Source organism: Kazachstania africana, chromosome 7 (assembly GCF_000304475.1).
Source record: "Kazachstania africana CBS 2517 chromosome 7, complete genome".
Taxonomy (NCBI): domain Eukaryota; kingdom Fungi; phylum Ascomycota; class Saccharomycetes; order Saccharomycetales; family Saccharomycetaceae; genus Kazachstania; species Kazachstania africana.
The window spans coordinates 699,161-717,955 of record NC_018946.1 but is presented as its reverse complement, the minus strand read 5'-3'; the positions used below and the strand labels follow the sequence as shown (position 1 = coordinate 717,955).

The 18,795-nt window shown below is 36.3% G+C and overlaps 8 protein-coding genes and 1 non-coding gene across 9 annotated transcripts; 4 read left to right on the top strand and 5 right to left on the bottom strand.

Moving 5' to 3' along the window:
- Positions 1-118: 118 nt before the first annotated feature.
- ABD1 (mRNA (guanine-N7)-methyltransferase) lies at positions 119-1,357 on the top strand (the record flags this gene model as incomplete). The annotated part of the gene is made up of 1 exon (XM_003958465.1): positions 119-1,357. One exon carries the CDS (start codon positions 119-121, stop codon positions 1,355-1,357), a length of 1,239 nt encoding a protein of 412 aa, XP_003958514.1.
- A 157-nt stretch (positions 1,358-1,514) lies between these two features.
- On the bottom strand, positions 1,515-4,856 carry VHC1 (Vhc1p; the record flags this gene model as incomplete). The annotated part of the gene is made up of 1 exon (XM_003958464.1): positions 1,515-4,856. The coding sequence occupies one exon, from the start codon at positions 4,854-4,856 to the stop codon at positions 1,515-1,517; it is 3,342 nt and encodes a 1,113-aa protein (XP_003958513.1).
- A 237-nt stretch (positions 4,857-5,093) lies between these two features.
- On the bottom strand, positions 5,094-6,407 carry NSA1 (ribosome biosynthesis protein NSA1; the record flags this gene model as incomplete). The annotated part of the gene is made up of 1 exon (XM_003958463.1): positions 5,094-6,407. One exon carries the CDS (start codon positions 6,405-6,407, stop codon positions 5,094-5,096), a length of 1,314 nt encoding a protein of 437 aa, XP_003958512.1.
- Positions 6,408-6,945: 538 nt separating this feature from the next.
- On the top strand, positions 6,946-7,800 carry SWC5 (Swc5p; the record flags this gene model as incomplete). Its single annotated transcript, XM_003958462.1, has 1 exon — positions 6,946-7,800. The coding sequence occupies one exon, from the start codon at positions 6,946-6,948 to the stop codon at positions 7,798-7,800; it is 855 nt and encodes a 284-aa protein (XP_003958511.1).
- Positions 7,801-9,050: 1,250 nt separating this feature from the next.
- Positions 9,051-9,569, bottom strand: KAFR0G03430 (uncharacterized protein; the record flags this gene model as incomplete). The annotated part of the gene is made up of 1 exon (XM_003958461.1): positions 9,051-9,569. The coding sequence occupies one exon, from the start codon at positions 9,567-9,569 to the stop codon at positions 9,051-9,053; it is 519 nt and encodes a 172-aa protein (XP_003958510.1).
- Positions 9,570-11,136: 1,567 nt separating this feature from the next.
- Positions 11,137-11,219, top strand: KAFR0Gtrna20L. The gene has a single exon. It is a non-coding gene; the product is annotated as a tRNA-Leu (tRNA).
- A 393-nt stretch (positions 11,220-11,612) lies between these two features.
- Positions 11,613-12,788, top strand: HYM1 (Hym1p; the record flags this gene model as incomplete). The annotated part of the gene is made up of 1 exon (XM_003958460.1): positions 11,613-12,788. The coding sequence occupies one exon, from the start codon at positions 11,613-11,615 to the stop codon at positions 12,786-12,788; it is 1,176 nt and encodes a 391-aa protein (XP_003958509.1).
- A 111-nt stretch (positions 12,789-12,899) lies between these two features.
- PXA2 (ATP-binding cassette long-chain fatty acid transporter PXA2) lies at positions 12,900-15,332 on the bottom strand (the record flags this gene model as incomplete). Its single annotated transcript, XM_003958459.1, has 1 exon — positions 12,900-15,332. One exon carries the CDS (start codon positions 15,330-15,332, stop codon positions 12,900-12,902), a length of 2,433 nt encoding a protein of 810 aa, XP_003958508.1.
- Positions 15,333-15,871: 539 nt separating this feature from the next.
- FAT3 (Fat3p) lies at positions 15,872-18,070 on the bottom strand (the record flags this gene model as incomplete). Its single annotated transcript, XM_003958458.1, has 1 exon — positions 15,872-18,070. The coding sequence occupies one exon, from the start codon at positions 18,068-18,070 to the stop codon at positions 15,872-15,874; it is 2,199 nt and encodes a 732-aa protein (XP_003958507.1).
- Between the last annotated feature and the right edge of the window lie 725 nt (positions 18,071-18,795).

Sequence of the window (18,795 nt, the reverse complement as noted above, 5' to 3'; positions counted from 1 at the left end):
TCACTATTTCTATGTTTTCATCAAATATCTAATTTGAAAAATAAAAAAAATCATTTCTTTGATATTGGAAAATTAGAAACATCTCATCTGAATCAAAAGTTCAACAAAAGCATAGCAAATGTTGCCAGAGAAGCCAGTATGGATGTCTCAAGAAGATTATGACAAGCAATATGGGAATATAAAGAAGGATGTCGTTAAAGAGGTACCAACTGCTACCCCTGCCGACACCACACATTTGGTTCAAGCACCAGACCATCCTGAAGAAGACGCAGAAGCTAAGCCAGCTTTCAAGATACACAAGCGTAGACACCATAGGTATGATATTGAGGAAAAGAGGAAGAGAGTAGAAGTTCAAAAGATGAGAGAAGAACAATTCAAAAAGCATGAAATTGAGATGACTGCTAACAGGACCATCAATGTGGACCAGATTGTGAGGGAACACTACAATGAGAGGACCATGATAGCGAACAGATCCAAGAGAAATTTATCGCCGATTATTAAGCTACGTAACTTCAATAATGCCATCAAATTCATGTTAATTGAGAAATATACAAAAAAGGGCGATGTCGTCCTAGAATTGGCCTGTGGTAAAGGTGGTGACTTAAGGAAGTATGGTAATGTTGGAATCTCACAGTTTATTGGAATTGATATTTCTAATGCATCCATTCAGGAAGCTCATAAAAGATATAGATCAATGAAGAACCTGGATTATCAGGTTATTCTTATCACAGGAGACTGTTTTGGCGAGTCCCTTGGTGTTGCTGTTGAACCATTTCCTGAATGTAGATTTCCCTGTGATGTGGTATCTACGCAATTCTGTCTTCACTATGCTTTCGAAGCAGAAGAAAAGGCCAGAAGGGCCCTTTTAAATGTGAGTAAATCACTGAAAATTGGTGGATATTTTTTTGGCACAATACCTGATTCTGAATTTATTAGGTATAAACTGAACAAATTTGGAACTGATGTTGAAAAGCCGGGCTGGGAGAATTCTATCTACAGGGTAAAATTTGAAAATAATGAATATCAAAAAAATGGCTACGAATTTCCTTCACCCTACGGGCAGATGTATACATATTGGTTAGAAGACGCGATCGATAATGTTCCTGAGTATGTTGTTCCTTTCGAAACTTTGAGAAGTCTGGCAGATGAATATGGCATGGAGCTTGAACTACAATTACCATTTAATAAATTTTTTGTCCAAGAAATTCCACACTGGATCAATAGATTTTCTCCAAGAATGATGGAAGGCTTGCAAAGATCAGATGGAAAATTCGGTGTCGAAGGTGAAGAAAAGGAAGCAGCATCCTATTTTTATACGATGTTTGCATTCCGTAAAGTTCGAAACCCTGTAGAGTAGAAAAAGTCGTTTTAAAAAATTAACACGATTAGTTGTCTTATGATATTTTGTGATGCATGTAAAGATACATATTCTATTATTTACGATAAAATATTGTTCAAAAGATATTTCTTTGTAACTTCGAGTTTGAATTTTATGCTTGCAGATTTTTGCGGTATTATAATGCTGTCGTGACAGTAACCGTCTGTGAGTTAATTAGCATAGTGGGTGGTAATCCTTCTAGCCAGATATCCAAATCTTCCACATAATCTAAACTTGCAGCTGGGTCTTTATGGGTGCCTAATGCTGGGACAGGTAACGTTGAAAATATCAATTTCGAATTTTTCGATAACTGGGTCATCATATCATTCAAAATTAGGTGTTGTGCGCGACTGGGCAAATCATCAAATTTCAGTTTTTCCATTGCAGCCACTAAACTTTCTTGCGAGCAGCATGGAGACAGTTGGGGTTGTACGGATTTGCGTCTTGAACTTGTGCCAGTACTACTTTCTATTATTTGATCATCTAGTACAGGAACCAATGTTGGTTTATCACCTGTACCATCTTCTAAAACTTTAGTATTTGGCAAAGCAAGACTAGAAAATGCCGGCTTGAGATTATGTTTCGATTTGACCCTGTGGAACTGTTTATCCATTTTTACTGTACCCTGAATTCTTTCTTCAGCTTCCTTCTTCGATCTTATGTGATTTAATTTTCTGGCAATTTGCTGGATTGACAATTGAGAACCCTTCAAAGTACTTTGTTCAGTATCTTCGTCGGAATCATCACTAATTACTGGTGTGCTTAAGCCTTCTTTTGGCATACTAGAGCTCATTTTGAAAGAAGCGCCTAATTTTTGGAGTTTGGTAGTATTAGATTTTTGTATCTTCATGTGTTGAGGATTCATAGGAACGGGGTTTGATGTAGAAAATCTTCTCCTGGGAGCTAGCGTTCTTCTTGCCTCTATAAGATCACTCCACCATTCATTGTCTTTAAGCATGGAATTTACATATTCCATCGCGGTCTGATCACCTTTCACAATTGCATTGTAAACTCTAAATTGTTCTAGCGAGACTACCATTATTTCAGCTTCAATTCTTAATACCTGTAGAAGTTTTGTTATTCTTTGGCCCTCATCACTCCTGTCAACTTCTCTCTCCACAAATAATATTACCCGAAGTGAGTGAGTACGTTTCCAGTCAGGAACGGTGACCAGAATTGCACCTAACTGCAGTATTAACGTATAAGTATCAAAATTCGACGTCACCATAGATGGATACTCTTGTGAACCGTTCATTGTTCCACATATTTGAATCGGATATAAGTCAATGATTCCTTTTTTCTGCCCTCTCGTATTTTTGCTTGGTAAAACTAGTGAAGCAAAGCCACGGCCAATGGCAATATTAGATTGCATCAGTGATAGATCTTCTATAATCTCCACCCATTGCTCTACTCTAATCTTTTGTTCATATTTGCATGAGTCTGTAGGTAATGAAGATAGCTGCTCTTGTGGGATATTAATCTGGACATCGTTAGTCTTGGGATTCCTTGAAGCCGTTAAATTATTTAGTACTGGTTGGTCTTTTAGGCGGTATGATTTTAGGTCATAAAACCCAATGACGGTAATGTTCGGCTTCATTCCTCCCAACCCTGAACCAAGAAATACGTTTCTTATGCCCCAGAGCAATGTTGGGCCCGCTGCAATTTGAACAAATGCCTTAACACTTGCTAGATCTCTTATTTCCATCCACGCGTTCCTTTGGATCTTTAACTCAGAGAATTGACTTTGGAAATTTTCGCAGACAGTGACATGTCCCAGTATATATAGACCACCTTTTTTTAAATGGTTGCAAAATTTAATCAAGTTCCAACTTGTTCTGGGATTATCAACGAAAAGCAAAATTTGAGGCCTCCAATATTTAATATTATCCTGTCTCAATCTTAGTAAGTATTTTCTTACTTGATGATAAATCAAGCTCTGTGAAACATCGCCCCACGATTTGGGTGGACAAAAATAATGAATAATTAGAAAAAGTATAATCATTGCAAACATCAAGGCAGATGCTATAATTCCATCTACAATAATCATCGCAATAACTGAGGTTATTGCTCCAAATAAAGCGGTGTACCTGTCAAAGTATCTGAACGACGGCCTGAAATTTGGAGCTGCGGCAATCTCTAACAAAAAGCATGCCAAATTCATCACTATGAAAGTCATAAGAAAGGTCATAGTTATGAATGATGCAATCTTATTGACATCTGAGAATAAACATAGTTGGGTTAAAAACCACGTAAATAGCAATGAAATGATGGGCTTCTTACAAAAGATGTCCAGAGATGGTAAAATAGCATCTTTGGAAATAGCCTCTAGGACGTAAGAGGCACCTACCATACCGACAATTATGGAGAATAAAGACGTAGCTAATTCTCCGCAAAAAATAATGCACTGAATGAAGCTGACAGATTGAATAATTTGTACTTCTTTATGTAAGGTATCTCTTGGAATTGAAACACTCATAGAAATGACAACGATGGCGTAACAAATAAAAGTAAATAGAAGTCCCCACAGAGTTCCTTTGGGGATGGATTTTGATGGTTTACGTAGTTCACTTGACATACCTGCACCGGCGAATATACCAGCTGTTGCTGGGAAGAAAACTCCGAATAGTGAGCTAAAGGTTTCCTTAGACTTCAATAAAGAGCCTGCAGCACCTTCGGTAAAGTGAGGGTATAAATTAGTCCGAAGAGTTTCCCACGATGGGCCTGTGTAAATGATGGATTTTTCCACGAAAGGAGATTGAAATAATACAGATAATGGGACGGATGCAATTGATGCTACAAGGACGAAGAAAAGGATATTTCCAGCTTTTGAAACTGTCTGAGAACCGACAAGTGCGATTCCAATGCAAATAAATAAAATTGTAGTGGCATATAAGAACTCAAACCATTCGCCTCTTGGCAATAAAGGGAATAATGCAGCTTGAGGTCCTCCAGATATATTTTGTCCCAAGTTATACAGTATTGGCTCCACTATACCAATAGCATTCATGCCACTATTGAATACTTGCCCTAAAAAGAACACTAATCCAATGGAGCCACCAAATTCTGGTCCTAAACATCTTGAAATCATGTAATAAGCACCACCCCCTCTCACCGTGCCGTTTGTAGAGATAGCAGAAATACTGAGAGTGGTTAATAAGTTGATGATATAACTGAGTAGCAGAAGTCCCATTGTGCAAATTATTCCTAATTGGCCAAGGATGAAACCAAATCTGAGAAACATCAAAATAGATAAAACATTTAGAGCTGTCGGCACGAAGACCCCATCATAAGTGCCTAGTTTGTGCTTGTTTGGATTTGTCGGATCATATTTGGATGAAACTTTTTGTGCAGCTGGTGTCGCCTGATAATTGAAATACGTTTCACTGTGTCGCCTAGAGCCAGATAGTAATGACACTGATTCGTCTTCTGTATTCGATGCATGTGGCCTATGTGTTCCTTTAATGTCATAGAACCCCATGTGGTCTAGATTTATTTTCTTATTTATCTTAGTGCTACCGACTTAGGTTAGCCGTGGTTTATATAAGTAATCAGTTAAGCTTTTCCAGCTTAGATATTTTAGGCCTTTCGAAATATAAATCGCCTTATATTTCACTTTCCGAAGGATACAAAATTCTTTAATAATAATCTTTTTACTACAAGTAAAGCATATTGTACATTAGGTGTTATACATATATAGTGTATATGCTGTGGACAATCAGCTTCTGTTCTTTTGCACCTTCTTTGCTCTTGTTTCCAATTTTTCCCATAGGTCTTCTGCATCGTCTTCTGTTTCTTCTGATATTTTCCTCTTAGTTTTCTGCTTATCAATGGCAGCAGGCGTTGGAATTAGAATATCCTCATCATCTAGCATCTTGATGAAGTTGACCTTGGACCTGACGTAAACCTTCGCAATGAGTTTGCAGGATGTAACGTTGTAAACACGTAAGTATCTGTCAAGACCACCGGCCAACAGATATTTGTTGTTTGTGATAGTGACGAATGTAGATGCACCGACAATATCTCCTTTACCATATTTACCTAATAGGCGTCCCTTCTCGTTGAATTTCCAAATGTCTTTCTTCGTATCTGGAGTGACAAAAGTGAAATTGTTAATGTCAGTTTCATTTAGATTACCTAGTTTTGTTAAATTGCCAACCATAGCTAGTCGTGTTAACGGCTCCCTATTAGGAAGCAGATCAATATAATGCAGAGGTTTTCTGCCATGTTGCGTTACATAGACACCTAGATGGCCCCAACGAGTTACGCACACAAATTGATAGTTTAATTTCGATTTGTCACTTGGATTTTGCTGTGGATTCAAAAACTGTAATCCAGTTGGCCATACTGGGACCCTCATATCTAGTCTATCATTAGCAACGTTTTTCGCTTCCCATATTTGGTTTAGTTCCTCGTTTGTGTTGTTTAGTTCAATCAATTTTATAGGATTTTCTTCACCACCATATGCTATTATTGTTTTATCTTCTATTTTCACATTATCAAAAACAGTAGCAAATTCCAAAGGAGCTTTCACTTCGTGAGTTATTTGTAGATGAAGTTCCTTATTGTCTTTAACTCGAATTATATGTAACAGACCGGAACGAGTACTGACAAGATAATCGTTGTCGTAATTTGGCAATTTAGAGATTGCGATGAATGAATCACTTTGCTTTGTCCGTCTCTTAGACTTCTGGAATAAGGGTTCCAGTTTGGAATCATTCAAAAGACCATCTAATTTGTGAATAATTTCGAAATTCGTGATGTCGAAAATAGGCTTTGCTTCACCCTCTTCTTCGTATGTTTTTGGAACTCTAGTAGTTTTAACCAACTCTAAGGCCCCATTTCTTCTGCCTACGAGCATACAGTCACCGGCAATTTCACAGATTTGATCAATTTCATTCTTTAAACCTTGAGTTAAATGCGATTCTACATGCAATGGTTGCGGAGCTGCCAAGACGGAAGTGTCGGTGTTCTGGTTACAAACAACCTCTTTCAGTGACCCACTGTCACTGCAACTAACTAAGAATCTCATCAATGCAACGAGATACAACCAGCAATACTCTTCAAACACTTTCAATAATATGCCTCCTCTGCTCATTTAAAATTTTCGATGAGCTTAAAGTGAAAAAAAAATACACTATGCGATGTGGGATTACCCGGTGGAGCCTTGCAGAGTATTAAATTTGGAGAATCAGCCAACATGGTCGTCCAGATCAGTTTGCAATAGTGCTTTCCGTGCTGTGATCGACTGTTTCATTGGCATTTAAGTTGTTATCCATGTCGCTGGACTGCGAAGTTTCCTTACATGTGAGTATGTTCCTCCGGGAGGGAGAACATCTAAGGAGCATCATCCTGGAGGTATCCACTGTGACATTGTTCATTTGAATAATTCACTTGATGAGATGTATTGAGTGCATTCTCAATAACGTCTGTGCCTTGCGAGTCTTTGAATTCTTCCACTGGTTTAGTCTGTTGGTACGTAAATTAAGAGTTTCGCGATCTTTGAAGAATTTCTTAACACCACCAAAACATCTCTCTGATCTAGTGAAAGGGAAAGGAACTGAGTAAGAATGAGTGAAGACACACAACGTGAGGTTCCTGAGACTATATTTGACGAAGAAGAAGGTTACAACGAGTCTGAAGACGAGGATTTTGACCCACACAACTTGGAAAATGGACCACAGGATGAGGATGAAGACAATGAAGTAGACGACTATAAAGAACAGGAGAAGAAGTATTCAGGGATTGAAAGTGAAACAGGGGGGCTTGTGAAGACTAGGAGAGCTAGAGCAGCGGAGGATGCGTTCAATGAAAAGAACAAATACGAAACTTTACAGGAAGGTCATATTTCTGATGCTATAGGTAACATCTGGGAGGAAATGAACAGACAGAGTGAGCAGCGGTTGTCTCATAACGGTGCTAAGGGCTCAATCTTGTCTGACACCCCAGCGGAAACCACCACTGGAGATATGCAAGAAGAGCAGATTCTCATTGAAAGATCTTATAAATTTGCGGGAGAAATGGTCCACGAAAAGAAATGGGTTTCCAGAGCAAGTGCAGAGGGTAAGGAGTATTTGAATAGTTTGAAATTCAAATACGACCCTGCTCAAGAGGCCAAGAAAGTAGTTAAGCCAACAGATCAGACAAAGGGATTAAATCTTCGTAGACCTTTGAAAAGACCACCAATATTGGAACAAATCATCGCGGGAGCTTTGAAACCTAAACTAACAACGCTAGAGAAATCTAAATTGGACTGGGTCACTTATGTGGACAAGGAAGGTATCACAGAAGAATTGGCGCTGCACAACAAGGACGGGTATCTTTCCAAACAAGACTTCCTCAACCGTGTAGAGACGCACAAGGACAAGCAATACAAGGAGCTCAGACGCAAGCAGTTGGAAATGCAGTTTCAACAGCAGAAGTAACTGCTCATACCGTTAATATCCATTATATATTCATCATTATATACCGCAACGTTCATAGCGATTTCTTTACTTTTTCTATGCGGATAATTTTTTTGATATAAAAAGGCGATGAAAATTTTTTAAACCATTTCAATTTCTTACTACTATTTCCCTTTCATAGAAACCCAAAATCTCTTTGCCTTTTGGCTTAGATCAAGTGTAGTATCTGTTCTTTTCAGTGTAACAACTGAAATGACCTCAATGAGGTTCATTACCTTTTAAAATTTGTTACAAACACATTTTTTGGAAATTTTATTTTTTTGTATTGTCTGTGTTTTGCATGGGCAATACAAGGGGCGGTTAGAGGCTATGTGGATGTATTTACCTATTTGAAGGTTGGGTCGAGGGTTTATGAGGGAAATGCCGCTTCATTTGGGCGTGCCTTTTTCTTTTTCGTGGGATTCACGTGAAGGTTTTTGGAGAATCATTTTGTGGACCAGTTTTCCTTCTTTTGTTCTTCATCTTTTTGTTTTTGATGGAATTTTGCACAGCGGGTTTTTTAGGAGGTTTTTCTCTATAGAGAGAGAGTCTATTTGTGTCAAATTTGGTGGGTTTTGCATCTTCTTATGAAGAAGGTTGTGTGTGTTTTTAGCGTTAGCAAACGGTTGGTCTCCATTAGAGAATTTAATAGAGCAAGCTTGCTTGTTCCCCATTTGCATTTAACTAAGTTCGCATCGACAAATTTCTGCGGAAGGTACTTATTTACTTAGTTTGATCTTTTAGATTGCCTTTCTTTGTCGGGATTTCTTCTGCTTGAGGAAGTTTTGCTTGTGTAGGAGAAAGTCAGAGATAGAAGTGGAGTATATTAAAGAAATCCTGGTTTACTTTGTGCATTTTTCTTAAACTGTGGGTTTCCATGGGAGGTTTGAGACTGTTCGAATGGTACTGTACTTCATAAGTTCAAGCTTCACCTTCTGGTACTTAGTGACACATGGTTAGAAACGTCGTGGTCCCTGCACTTTATGGTTTCAGTTCGTCTGATTTCATGTTCCTGATCACTTGATGTATCTTTCATCTTTTCGTCCTACAATTTTTTTTCTAAATGATTTCTGATGAGTTCATTAGAATTGTATAGAGAAAAAGTTAAAATCCATTAAAGATTATATAGTTTTATATTTAATCGTTGGTTTCTCCTTTTTAAATAGCTTTTGTATTTTTCAGAATCAATCAATTCTAGATATGACAAGTCAGTACTCTGGTTTTGATAAATTTTAACATCTATTCAGTAAAAACTCTTTGAACGAGAATGAATTTAAGATTAATCTCTTATACCACCTTTCATTAAATTTGATGAAATTTTTGATGAGATTCAAAGTATCTTTCTCCTCAAAGATTAACATGTCTCTTACGATTTTGAAATTGTCAAGCGACTTTAGTAGATAATTTAACAGTTTAAACGATTTCAATAATGGTTCAAAAACGTTATCGAAATTAATCAAATTATTCAACTTGCTAATCTCTCCTTCTTCTAATTCATTAATTTTGTTCATTATTCCAATGAAATAATTGAGTATCTTATCATATTTTTCTACCTTTGAATTTTTACTATTGATGATTTCTTTTACCTGGATAAGCAATGGAGCTATACTCTTCAATGAAACAGATTCGTTTTCAGTGTAAAGGTAGATAACAATTGCCTCAGAAAGAAAATCAACCACTTGACTAATTGGCTTTTTGATAGAATTCATTAATTCTAAAGTTAATTTATTTTTAATTTCATTTTTGCTCATTTCTTCAGTCTTTACATCGTTATTAGGTGACAGACGCCATTCTGGGTGGTAATAATATCTATTTCATTGTTTCATTGCTTGCATCTGGTTCTTGGAGAGCTTAACTATAAAAAGAAGCAAGCATTAAGAAAACGCAGAAGTGGTTCTATTAATTCTTGTTTATATAGTTTTTCCAGGATTTACGATTATTAAGTTCATTTCTTTTTATGACACATTTTTCCTCGGATCATCTTCTGGAAAATGAGTCAAATTTCAAAAAGTTTTCCTGCAAATGAAGTTCAGTTGGCATTCTCGAGACAAGGCTGTGGTGGAAAAGACTGTAGATCTTCCAGAAAGGTGTGGTGGTTTTGCCGAGACTGACTGTGAGACATTTTGTTAAGACAAAGAGAGTGTGATTTGGCATGCATTGACGGCGTCGAATTCTAGCCTGGGCGTCCCGTCAGCTGTGTGTAGAGGAGTATGGTTAAAAATAAAGTGCCGTTTTCCAAACTCCTTTTTCGGTCTCTGGTCATCTTGGCTATATTGAACCTGTAACTTGACTGAAAATATGAGCTATTCCGACTTTAGAATTCAATATTCCATTGCCTTTCGAGCGAGGAAGAAGTAATACAGATTACGTATTTTAATATGCGGTCTATCCACCTCTCCCCCGAAGCTTTTCCTTCCTGGATGGTTACTGTTCTGGTAGAAGGCATTAAGCGTTTATTTCAGACACACATTTGTTAGACATGTCCAAGTGTCCTAAGTATATATATATGTATGGAACAGATATCTCACTAAATTAGTACGTTGACAGTATTTCTCTGTAGCGGACAATATATAATTCAAGTTCTGACTAAGACTCTATCCTCATTTTGCTCTATGGTATGCTTCCTGGAGCTCAGAATATATCTGTAGAATTTCAACGGGAAATATTTCATGGTTATGGATTATCCTTCCTGGATAAAAGATCAGTATGCAGTTCACTGGGGAAGTTACAGATTGCCTCCTACCGCCAATTTAACATGCAAAAAGCTAGACAATAATAGAAATATATCCGACAATCTTGTATTTGTCTTGCAGACAGTAATATCAGGACGTAAGAATTATAGCTCTACTCAGTAAGAAAATAAAAAGACGTTTACAGTACCTATCTTCAGGTTATAATAATGTTACATTAATTTAAAAACACTTATAATATGTAGCTAACAATTCAGACATGTTGAACGGAGCCAGAAGAGAGGTTAAGGTATATTCCATTCACTACAGACGGACTTTTTCGCACTCTATTTTCTTCAAATCTCAATGCCCACTACAAATGTGTGAAGAGTATTTTTGTTCTTATATTACGTAGTAAAAGATCAATAAGATAGAATTAGTATGTAGAAAAATAATAAGCTAGGTAAATACGTAAGAAACCATAGAATGACGTGATAAACAATTTTAATGGCACCATAACGCTCATACAAAAGATTGAAGTTTACAAATTCAAAAAAAAAGCAAGAGCAGGTAACTCAAGATAGACCAGAATAGTTATAGTTTACTGTATCATAGCCATTTCCAATTACAAAAAAGCTATAAATTGTATGGAGGGTTGGCCGAGTGGTCTAAGGCGGCAGACTTAAGATCTGTTGGACGGTGTCCGCGCGAGTTCGAACCTCGCATCCTTCATTATTTTTTTTTGAATTTATTTTATAATTTTAATTCATGCAAATCTACTTGAATATACCTACAATTTATCGAGTAACTCACTAACACTACTGGCATATGTTGCAGGCCCATCGCCATATAAATAAGTGATAGTAGGTCTTTTTTCTTGACTCAAAGTGTTGTGTTTGTGGTGACTAGCGTTTGAAACCTGTTTTGAGAAAAAGAAAAAGAAGCATCTCTAGTTTCGAAAGCATGATATGAAAGATAGATATTACCAGGAACTTCGCAAATTTGCTTTACAGCCAAGCAACATAAGTGAGCAATCTATCTATACATCTATCTATCTACCTATCTAATAAAAGCAGAGCTTTCTATCCATATTGCATTTGTTGTTTACTCATTTTTCTTTAAAATATGTTCAAGAAATATAAAAATCAAGATTTAGATATGGCTTTCTGGTGGAAAAAGAATACTAAGACATCATCTGACTATGTAAAACTAATTTCTGACCAGCTCTCGAAAATTTCGAACTCGTCTACAGTCGATACTAAACGTAAGGCGCAGGAAGAATGTTCTAAATATCTCATGGGCCTCAAGCATTTTATTCTAAGTGACACCGATCCCAAGCCAAGTGCAGAAGCTATTGATGAATTATACATGGCTATGCATCAGTCTGATCTATTTTATGACTTAATTTTGCATTTCAACGATTTGGAATTTGAAGCAAGAAAGGAAGTGATGCTAATCTTTTCTATCTGCCTTGGATATTCAAAAGATAATAAATTTGTCACTGTAGATTACTTTGTCTCACAGCCTAAGACTATCAATTTAATGCTATCCACCATAGAAATGGCTCTACAACGGAAAAGTTCCCCACAGGATATATTCCTGGTAATAGGGAACATGATTATTGAATGTATCAAATATGAACAGCTATGTAGGATTGTTTTAAAAGATCCACAATTATGGAAATTTTTTGAGTTTTCAAGGCTAAGTAATTTCGAAATTGGCACCATTTCTTTACAAATCTTAAGTAACGCCTTCACTGTTCATCCTAAACTAGTTTCGAGGGAATTCTTTTCAGCTGAAGCCAATACTGAGAAATTTATTGCTTCCATAAATAAATTAATTGCTTATGGAAGTTACGTCACAAAGAGACAAAGTACAAAATTACTAGCATCTTTGATCATCATTAGATCAAATAACCAACTAATGAATTTATACATTAATTCCCCAGACAATTTAAAATTAATAATGACATTGATGACAGATAAATCTAAAAATCTTCAAATGGAGGCATTCAATGTCTTCAAAGTGATGGTTGCTAACCCTAGAAAAACTAAACCAGTGTTTGATATACTGGCTAAGAATAGAGATAAATTACTCAAATATTTTGAGACTTTTGGTATTGATAATCAAGATACGAACTTTCTTGATGAAAGAGATTTCATTATTCAACAAATAGATTCATTACCAAGAATCATCTCATCAACTACTGATGGTAATAAGGGAGTTAATAATACTATTGCATCTTCTTCACCCCCATCAAATTCCGTACTTGGGGTACAACAGCAGCAATCGCAACACTGATAACAAATAAAAAATAGAAAACATAGAAAAGAGAAGGTAGGACTAATATACTAGTGATGGTTTATTTATTATATAGAAACGTATTTCTTATTTCCTAAAATTATACATTCGTTATCTCAGATCTTTCGCAGTAACGTCCCTTCCCTTCTTTGACGTCAATAAGTTTAGTTGACTTTCAGATTTACGTATAATATTTGATTTTCTAGCAACTGTTAAGTCTTTTAGTTTCTTTTCCCAAAGAGGCACCTGCTGATCTAATAAGCTATTTAATTCCAGTAATTTCTCTTCGTTGTTCAATCTTTCCACTGGATTGAACTTACCAAATTGGTAACCACCTTTACCATCAAATTTTAAAAGATAATTATGAAAGTGCCATAGGCTTGTCCTATGACAAACTGAAATTACTGAGATGCCGAAACTTAGAGCAATTTTGTACATTTTTTGTTCCATTTCTGGAGATACTGCAGAAGTGCATTCATCTAATACCGCAAACTTCGGTTTATGATAGTACATTCTAGCCATTGCTAGTCTTTGTTGGACACCTATTGACAATTCATCAGTCCAATTTCGAACTAGATCAAACGCTTCCCTTGTGTCTACCGTCATATTTGCAGTGGTTTTATTTTGTGAAGAGGATGTGGGTCTCTTAGCTAATGCAAGTGACATATTTTCAGTGATTAAATCATCTAAATCCAATAAATGTAAAATTTTGGTTAATTCTGTGTCACCTTTGATGTAATTTCCGTCAAATTTTGCTTCAAATTGTTTAACTGAGTCTGGATAAATTATTTGCTCACGGAAAGTGGCTTTATTACCCATATATGGTCTTTGAGGTAAATAAAATATGGTACATGGTTCATTAATTTCATTATTGTTATTCCTCTTAGGCATTATCAATTTAGTAGTTTTTTTAGTAAATGATTTTCTGACAGGCCATAGGCCACCAAGTATACGGAATAATGAGGATTTACCGCATCCGTTTGGCCCAATAATTAAAAGGTTATCTCCATGTTTTAATTCAAAGTTCAATTCAGGAATCAGAATTTGGTTAGCCGGTGTGATTAATGGAACATTTTCAAATTTAATCATGCAGTCATTAAATTCTATTAAATCTGTTGGCTGGTCAATGGGAACATTATTTAGGTTTTCATCTAAAAGTTCATTGAATTGATTGAGTCTTAACCGTACCCCCTTCAATTGTTGAATATTTCTCTTCAATTCAACGAATCTACCAAAGGAACTTGATGCAGTGAGTAGTAGCCTTCTATTAGTAATGAAATCCGCAGTAACATCATTTTTCTTGTCATCATTTTGGTTGAAAAATATTGGTATTGAACACAGTACTAAGCCCGCTGCACCCCATGTGTACTTGATAATAAATGTTGTAGCGAGGTCATAAAGTGCTCTTGCTTTGATTTCCCTGTTTAAAAATAGGACAAGACGGTAAAATGAATAATCCAAATTTATCAGTTCTCTAGATTGACCTTTTAAAAGTGCAATTTCTTCATTATTAATATGCAAATTGGAATGTAGTGATCTGAACCAACTTTCTAAAGAAGATCTAATCATTGTTAACTTTGTAAAATTAGGTTGAATTAATTTTAAAACCGAGTTTGAGAGGTACACAATCAGACCAAGTGCCAAAGTTCCTTCACCCATCATACTTGATTTTGAAATTAACAGCTTAAAAGAACAAAGAATTAAATCTAAAGTTGGTTTCAAAAGTTGAGTCAACAATAGAGAAGAGTTTGTTGAGAATGTATAAATGTCTAATGTCAAATTATCTTGAATTTCTGTTGTCTTCCCTGCGACAGAATAAAAAGTATGATGACTTGAGAGATATTTGTCCAGTAAATGATTGGAAATGATCCTATTGATTGAAATGGAACACAATTTTGTCGTATATGCAATAAGGCTGTTGATAAAACTTGCCGGAATACCTAACATCATCCATTGTCCTATCAGAATTTTCAAAAACTCTAAATATTGTGCTTTCACTAAAGCTGAGACTAGCTTACCATCCAAAGTGGCCACTCGTAAAGAAAGTACAGTCCTTATTACTAACAATACTGCCTGTGAAACGAACAGTAAGACACATTTCTTATCAGTCATAACAAGTTTCATCAAAAAGTCTTTTCTCTTTTTTAATTTGTTATTAATGTGGGAAGATTCTATAGTTTCATTGTTTTTTAGCTCTATAGGCTGATTCGTTTGACTCCCCCTCTTCTTTTGCCTCTCTTGCTTAGTTTTCAAAACTTTAATGTCATTATCATCAGATTCTTCATTTTCAGAGTCTTCTAGCTCAAATTCAACGTTACATTCTTTATGAATAATATCATGTTTCGCCTTATTTAACTTGGCATCTTTTTCTTTATTTTTTCCCTCAGCGTCTGCATGACTTCTTTTGTCACTATTATTATTATTATTATTATTTCCTGCACTTGAACTCAATATGGTTGTAACCAACAGAACAATATAGGATGATCTCAGTATATTCAGCCTGTGTCGCTTGTAAAACGATAATATAGTCGAAGATGTGCTCATACTGTCGAGTTAATCCATTCGTAGAATCCAAATTTCAAAGCTATAAATACTAATACAGCAAAAGAATAGTACTAGGTCTCAGCGTGCGACCAACATTTTCCAGCTTATATATCTTTTATCTCTCCCAAACTCTCTTTGTATATTTCCTGTTTGGCGGCTAATCTTCAGCCCTTCCTCTCCCCTCCAAAATTCTTTTGGAGGAATCCGGTTCACCGCACCGTTTGCACGTGACACTAGTTCGGCCGGGGTTAATGAATTTTTGGTACTTGATTAAGGCCGCGCGGCAAACTTCCAGTACTACCCGGCATTAAAATTACTGTTTAGGGCAATAATTTCCTTGTATAGTAGGTTACCCAATGTGAAGCGATTAGTAGTTACCTTTTTAAGAAAGTTAAGAAGGCCTGACTTGAACGCTAATAGATGCTGCCAGTAGATGAGATGAGCCATAGCTCTTGATAAGAGAAAGGTAACATATAAATAAAACTAAACTGTTATATATGGTTGGTTTTTTCTGGATGACAGAAAAAATATTAAATATATTAAACTATATTTCCGTTTGGAACTTGATCTTCTCCACTACTGTCCGAGATGACATAGTTAGATTCGGAATTCATCTTTTCGTTAGAGTTGCCATTAGTTGTTGTGATAGCAGCGCTGTTCTTTTGTCTTTCAACGCTACTAATAGTGTCTGAAGTGTCCATAGCAGCATTGGCATCGAGTTCGGTACTACTGACATCGTCGACAACATCATTATAGTAGTTTCCTTTTTCTTGTTCTTCTCTTTCTGCTTTGAGCATCTTTCTGTAACGAACGACATACCAAACAATTAAGAAGAAACTAATGAAGGCAAAGGCAAAGCCACTCCATATCAATCCCATATAATTTTGTCCACTCTTGTAAACAACTCCATAATTATCCTCGTAAGTTCCTGATTTGATTACTTCAGCAATAACAGCAGTGATTATACCACTCAATATTGAAAATAATGCAACACAAAATGCCATTACAACGGAAATAATTCCGATAATTCTGAATTTGAATAAAAGTATAATCAATACGACGATTAGGAAGAAACTGAAAATAATAGTTAATAAATTGAGCGCCAGGATTGCTCTAACTGCTGACACATATTCATGTTCTCTATGTAATAATTTACCTTCCAAATGTAAATCGTCCGCTTGGATATCCAATGCATCCATGAAAGGTTTGAAATCGGAGTCCTCCAATGACTCGTAAATGATTGCTCTGATATCCAGATTCTGTACGGCATGTGGCTTAGAACATGAAAGAATTTCGTTATTTGCATTAGCTTTGCACAAATTAAAGATAGCAATTCTGTAGCTGGTGGCAACATTCAAAAATTCCAATAAGTCTGGTGACATTTCAATTAATTGTTCTGAAGTAACCTTGTTTGGTGCATTTTTATAATTCTCTAGTAAAGTCAAAGTGGATTGGAATTCGCTAGGATTGTCATGGGCCCATCCTACTATCACGACGAGAGCTCGATAAGTACCCATAGGATCGCTGGATGATGAAAGTAGAGTGAATAGTGATGGAACAGATTCAACAATAGTACTGCTACTGGTCATTGCATTTTGTAAATTGGAAAGTACTGATATTGTGGTACCTTCATCATTTGATGACTCAAGTAAACTCGTTAGTGAGGCAAGTTGCATTGTAGTTAAAGTTGAGTTTGATATTGATGCGTTCGAAAGTTCGGAGACGGTCATAAGAGCGTTTGTAGTGTTACTAGAATCGGCTACAATTGAAGCCAATGAAGTTAACGCGGTCCTAGCATATTCTGACGAAGTGACATTATTTGATACTAACTCTTCTAAGATAGAAAGAGTAGTGTTAGTATCTGTGGAATATTCTAAGATGTCAGCAATTGCATTGACTACTGGTCTTTCATCACTGGTGATCAATCCGGAAAGCGAACTTATAACTGACGATACATTGGCGCCACTAGCCAATTGTGACTGCAAAGCCGTCAATAGCAAAGTTGCTCTACTACCTGAAATAGATTCGCCATTAGACATCACAGTTGCCAAACTGGCCATTAATCCAGTGGCATTGTTTGTATTTTGGAATAATTCAAAAACAGGTACCAAATTTTCTTTATCATCAGTGGATAAATCATTTAATGTTTCTAGGTTCTTTACTGAATCTAGTGGATTACTGGAACCATTCAACAAGTTCAATGTCATGGCGGTGACGTTTGAATTAGAGTTATTTTGCAGTTCTAAGCCAATTAATGTTTCTAATGAAAGTAAAGTCATAGTGTCATTACTAGAGGCATCAAATAGTTGATTAATTTGAGCCAACATGGCCGTAGCCATTTGAGATGAAGAATCATCTAATAATAATTTTGATAAATCCAACATTGAATCCACCGTTGCGTCAGTATTTTCTGTTGTGGATAAGATTTGTAGCAGTGCGGCTAAAGAACTTTCATTCGATGCAATGCCGCTTATGGAATGGAAGATTGATTCGACGGTGTTACTTTGATTTAACATATTGGTACCTAAGATTTTTAGGGTCGAGTCAAATTGTGGTAAGACCTTTGTCACATTAATATGTGAAATATCTGCATCACCTAGGTAAATCCTGTTAATCGGATTATAATTTGAAGTCGAGCCGGCTGTACCAACAATGGTGAGTATGAATGTCGCAAACAGTAAAACGATAGAAATGAGTATTAGAAGCACATTGAAAGGCCTTGAATTATGGGAAAGCATTGTGGATAAGTTGTCGTCTTTGTTGTTTTAGCAAGAACCCAAGAGAGACCATCGAACCAAGTGAAAATTGCGATAAGTAAGGTATTTATAGAATTTCATGTAGCATATACACATTTGTTTTTTCAAAAAAAAGTGTGCATCGTCCTATCCACTAGCCCTTGTTGAACAATTGTATACTGCCATTTTTCAAAGGTTCACCATGAAGCTCATCGACTTTTTTCTTCACTTTCCCCACCTTAATTATCGTTTGGGAAAGTGACACCTGCATATTTCAAGAAAAAAACCGTTTTTACTTCCATTTGACCAATCTGTAGTAGACGTGCTGCACCTAAAGAACCCGCTTTTCCTAGGAGTGTTGCTCATCGAGGGTTTTCAACAATTGTTTTTCCACTCTATGACTATCATTCAGTGCAAGCTGTTAATATTTTTGTTAGTTTTTCCTCTCGGTACCGCGTCCAGACTGTGGGAACCCTCGAAATAGTGGGGACTAATCCAACAAGAAGCTAAAAGTTAATTTCAAACATGAGTAAACATATCTGTAAATCTGTTTCCCGTAAGTGCTAAAAGGAAGCTCCTTCTTCTCAACAAATGTTGCATACGTATATGTCGTCAGCGTTGGATCATTGATCCTTTTTCCATACTGGGATACGAGTGGGCCCTTGAAAGGGAACAAGAGGCATACCATCTGATGATGCATGTAACGATCGATGGGTAAAGAAGCGGAG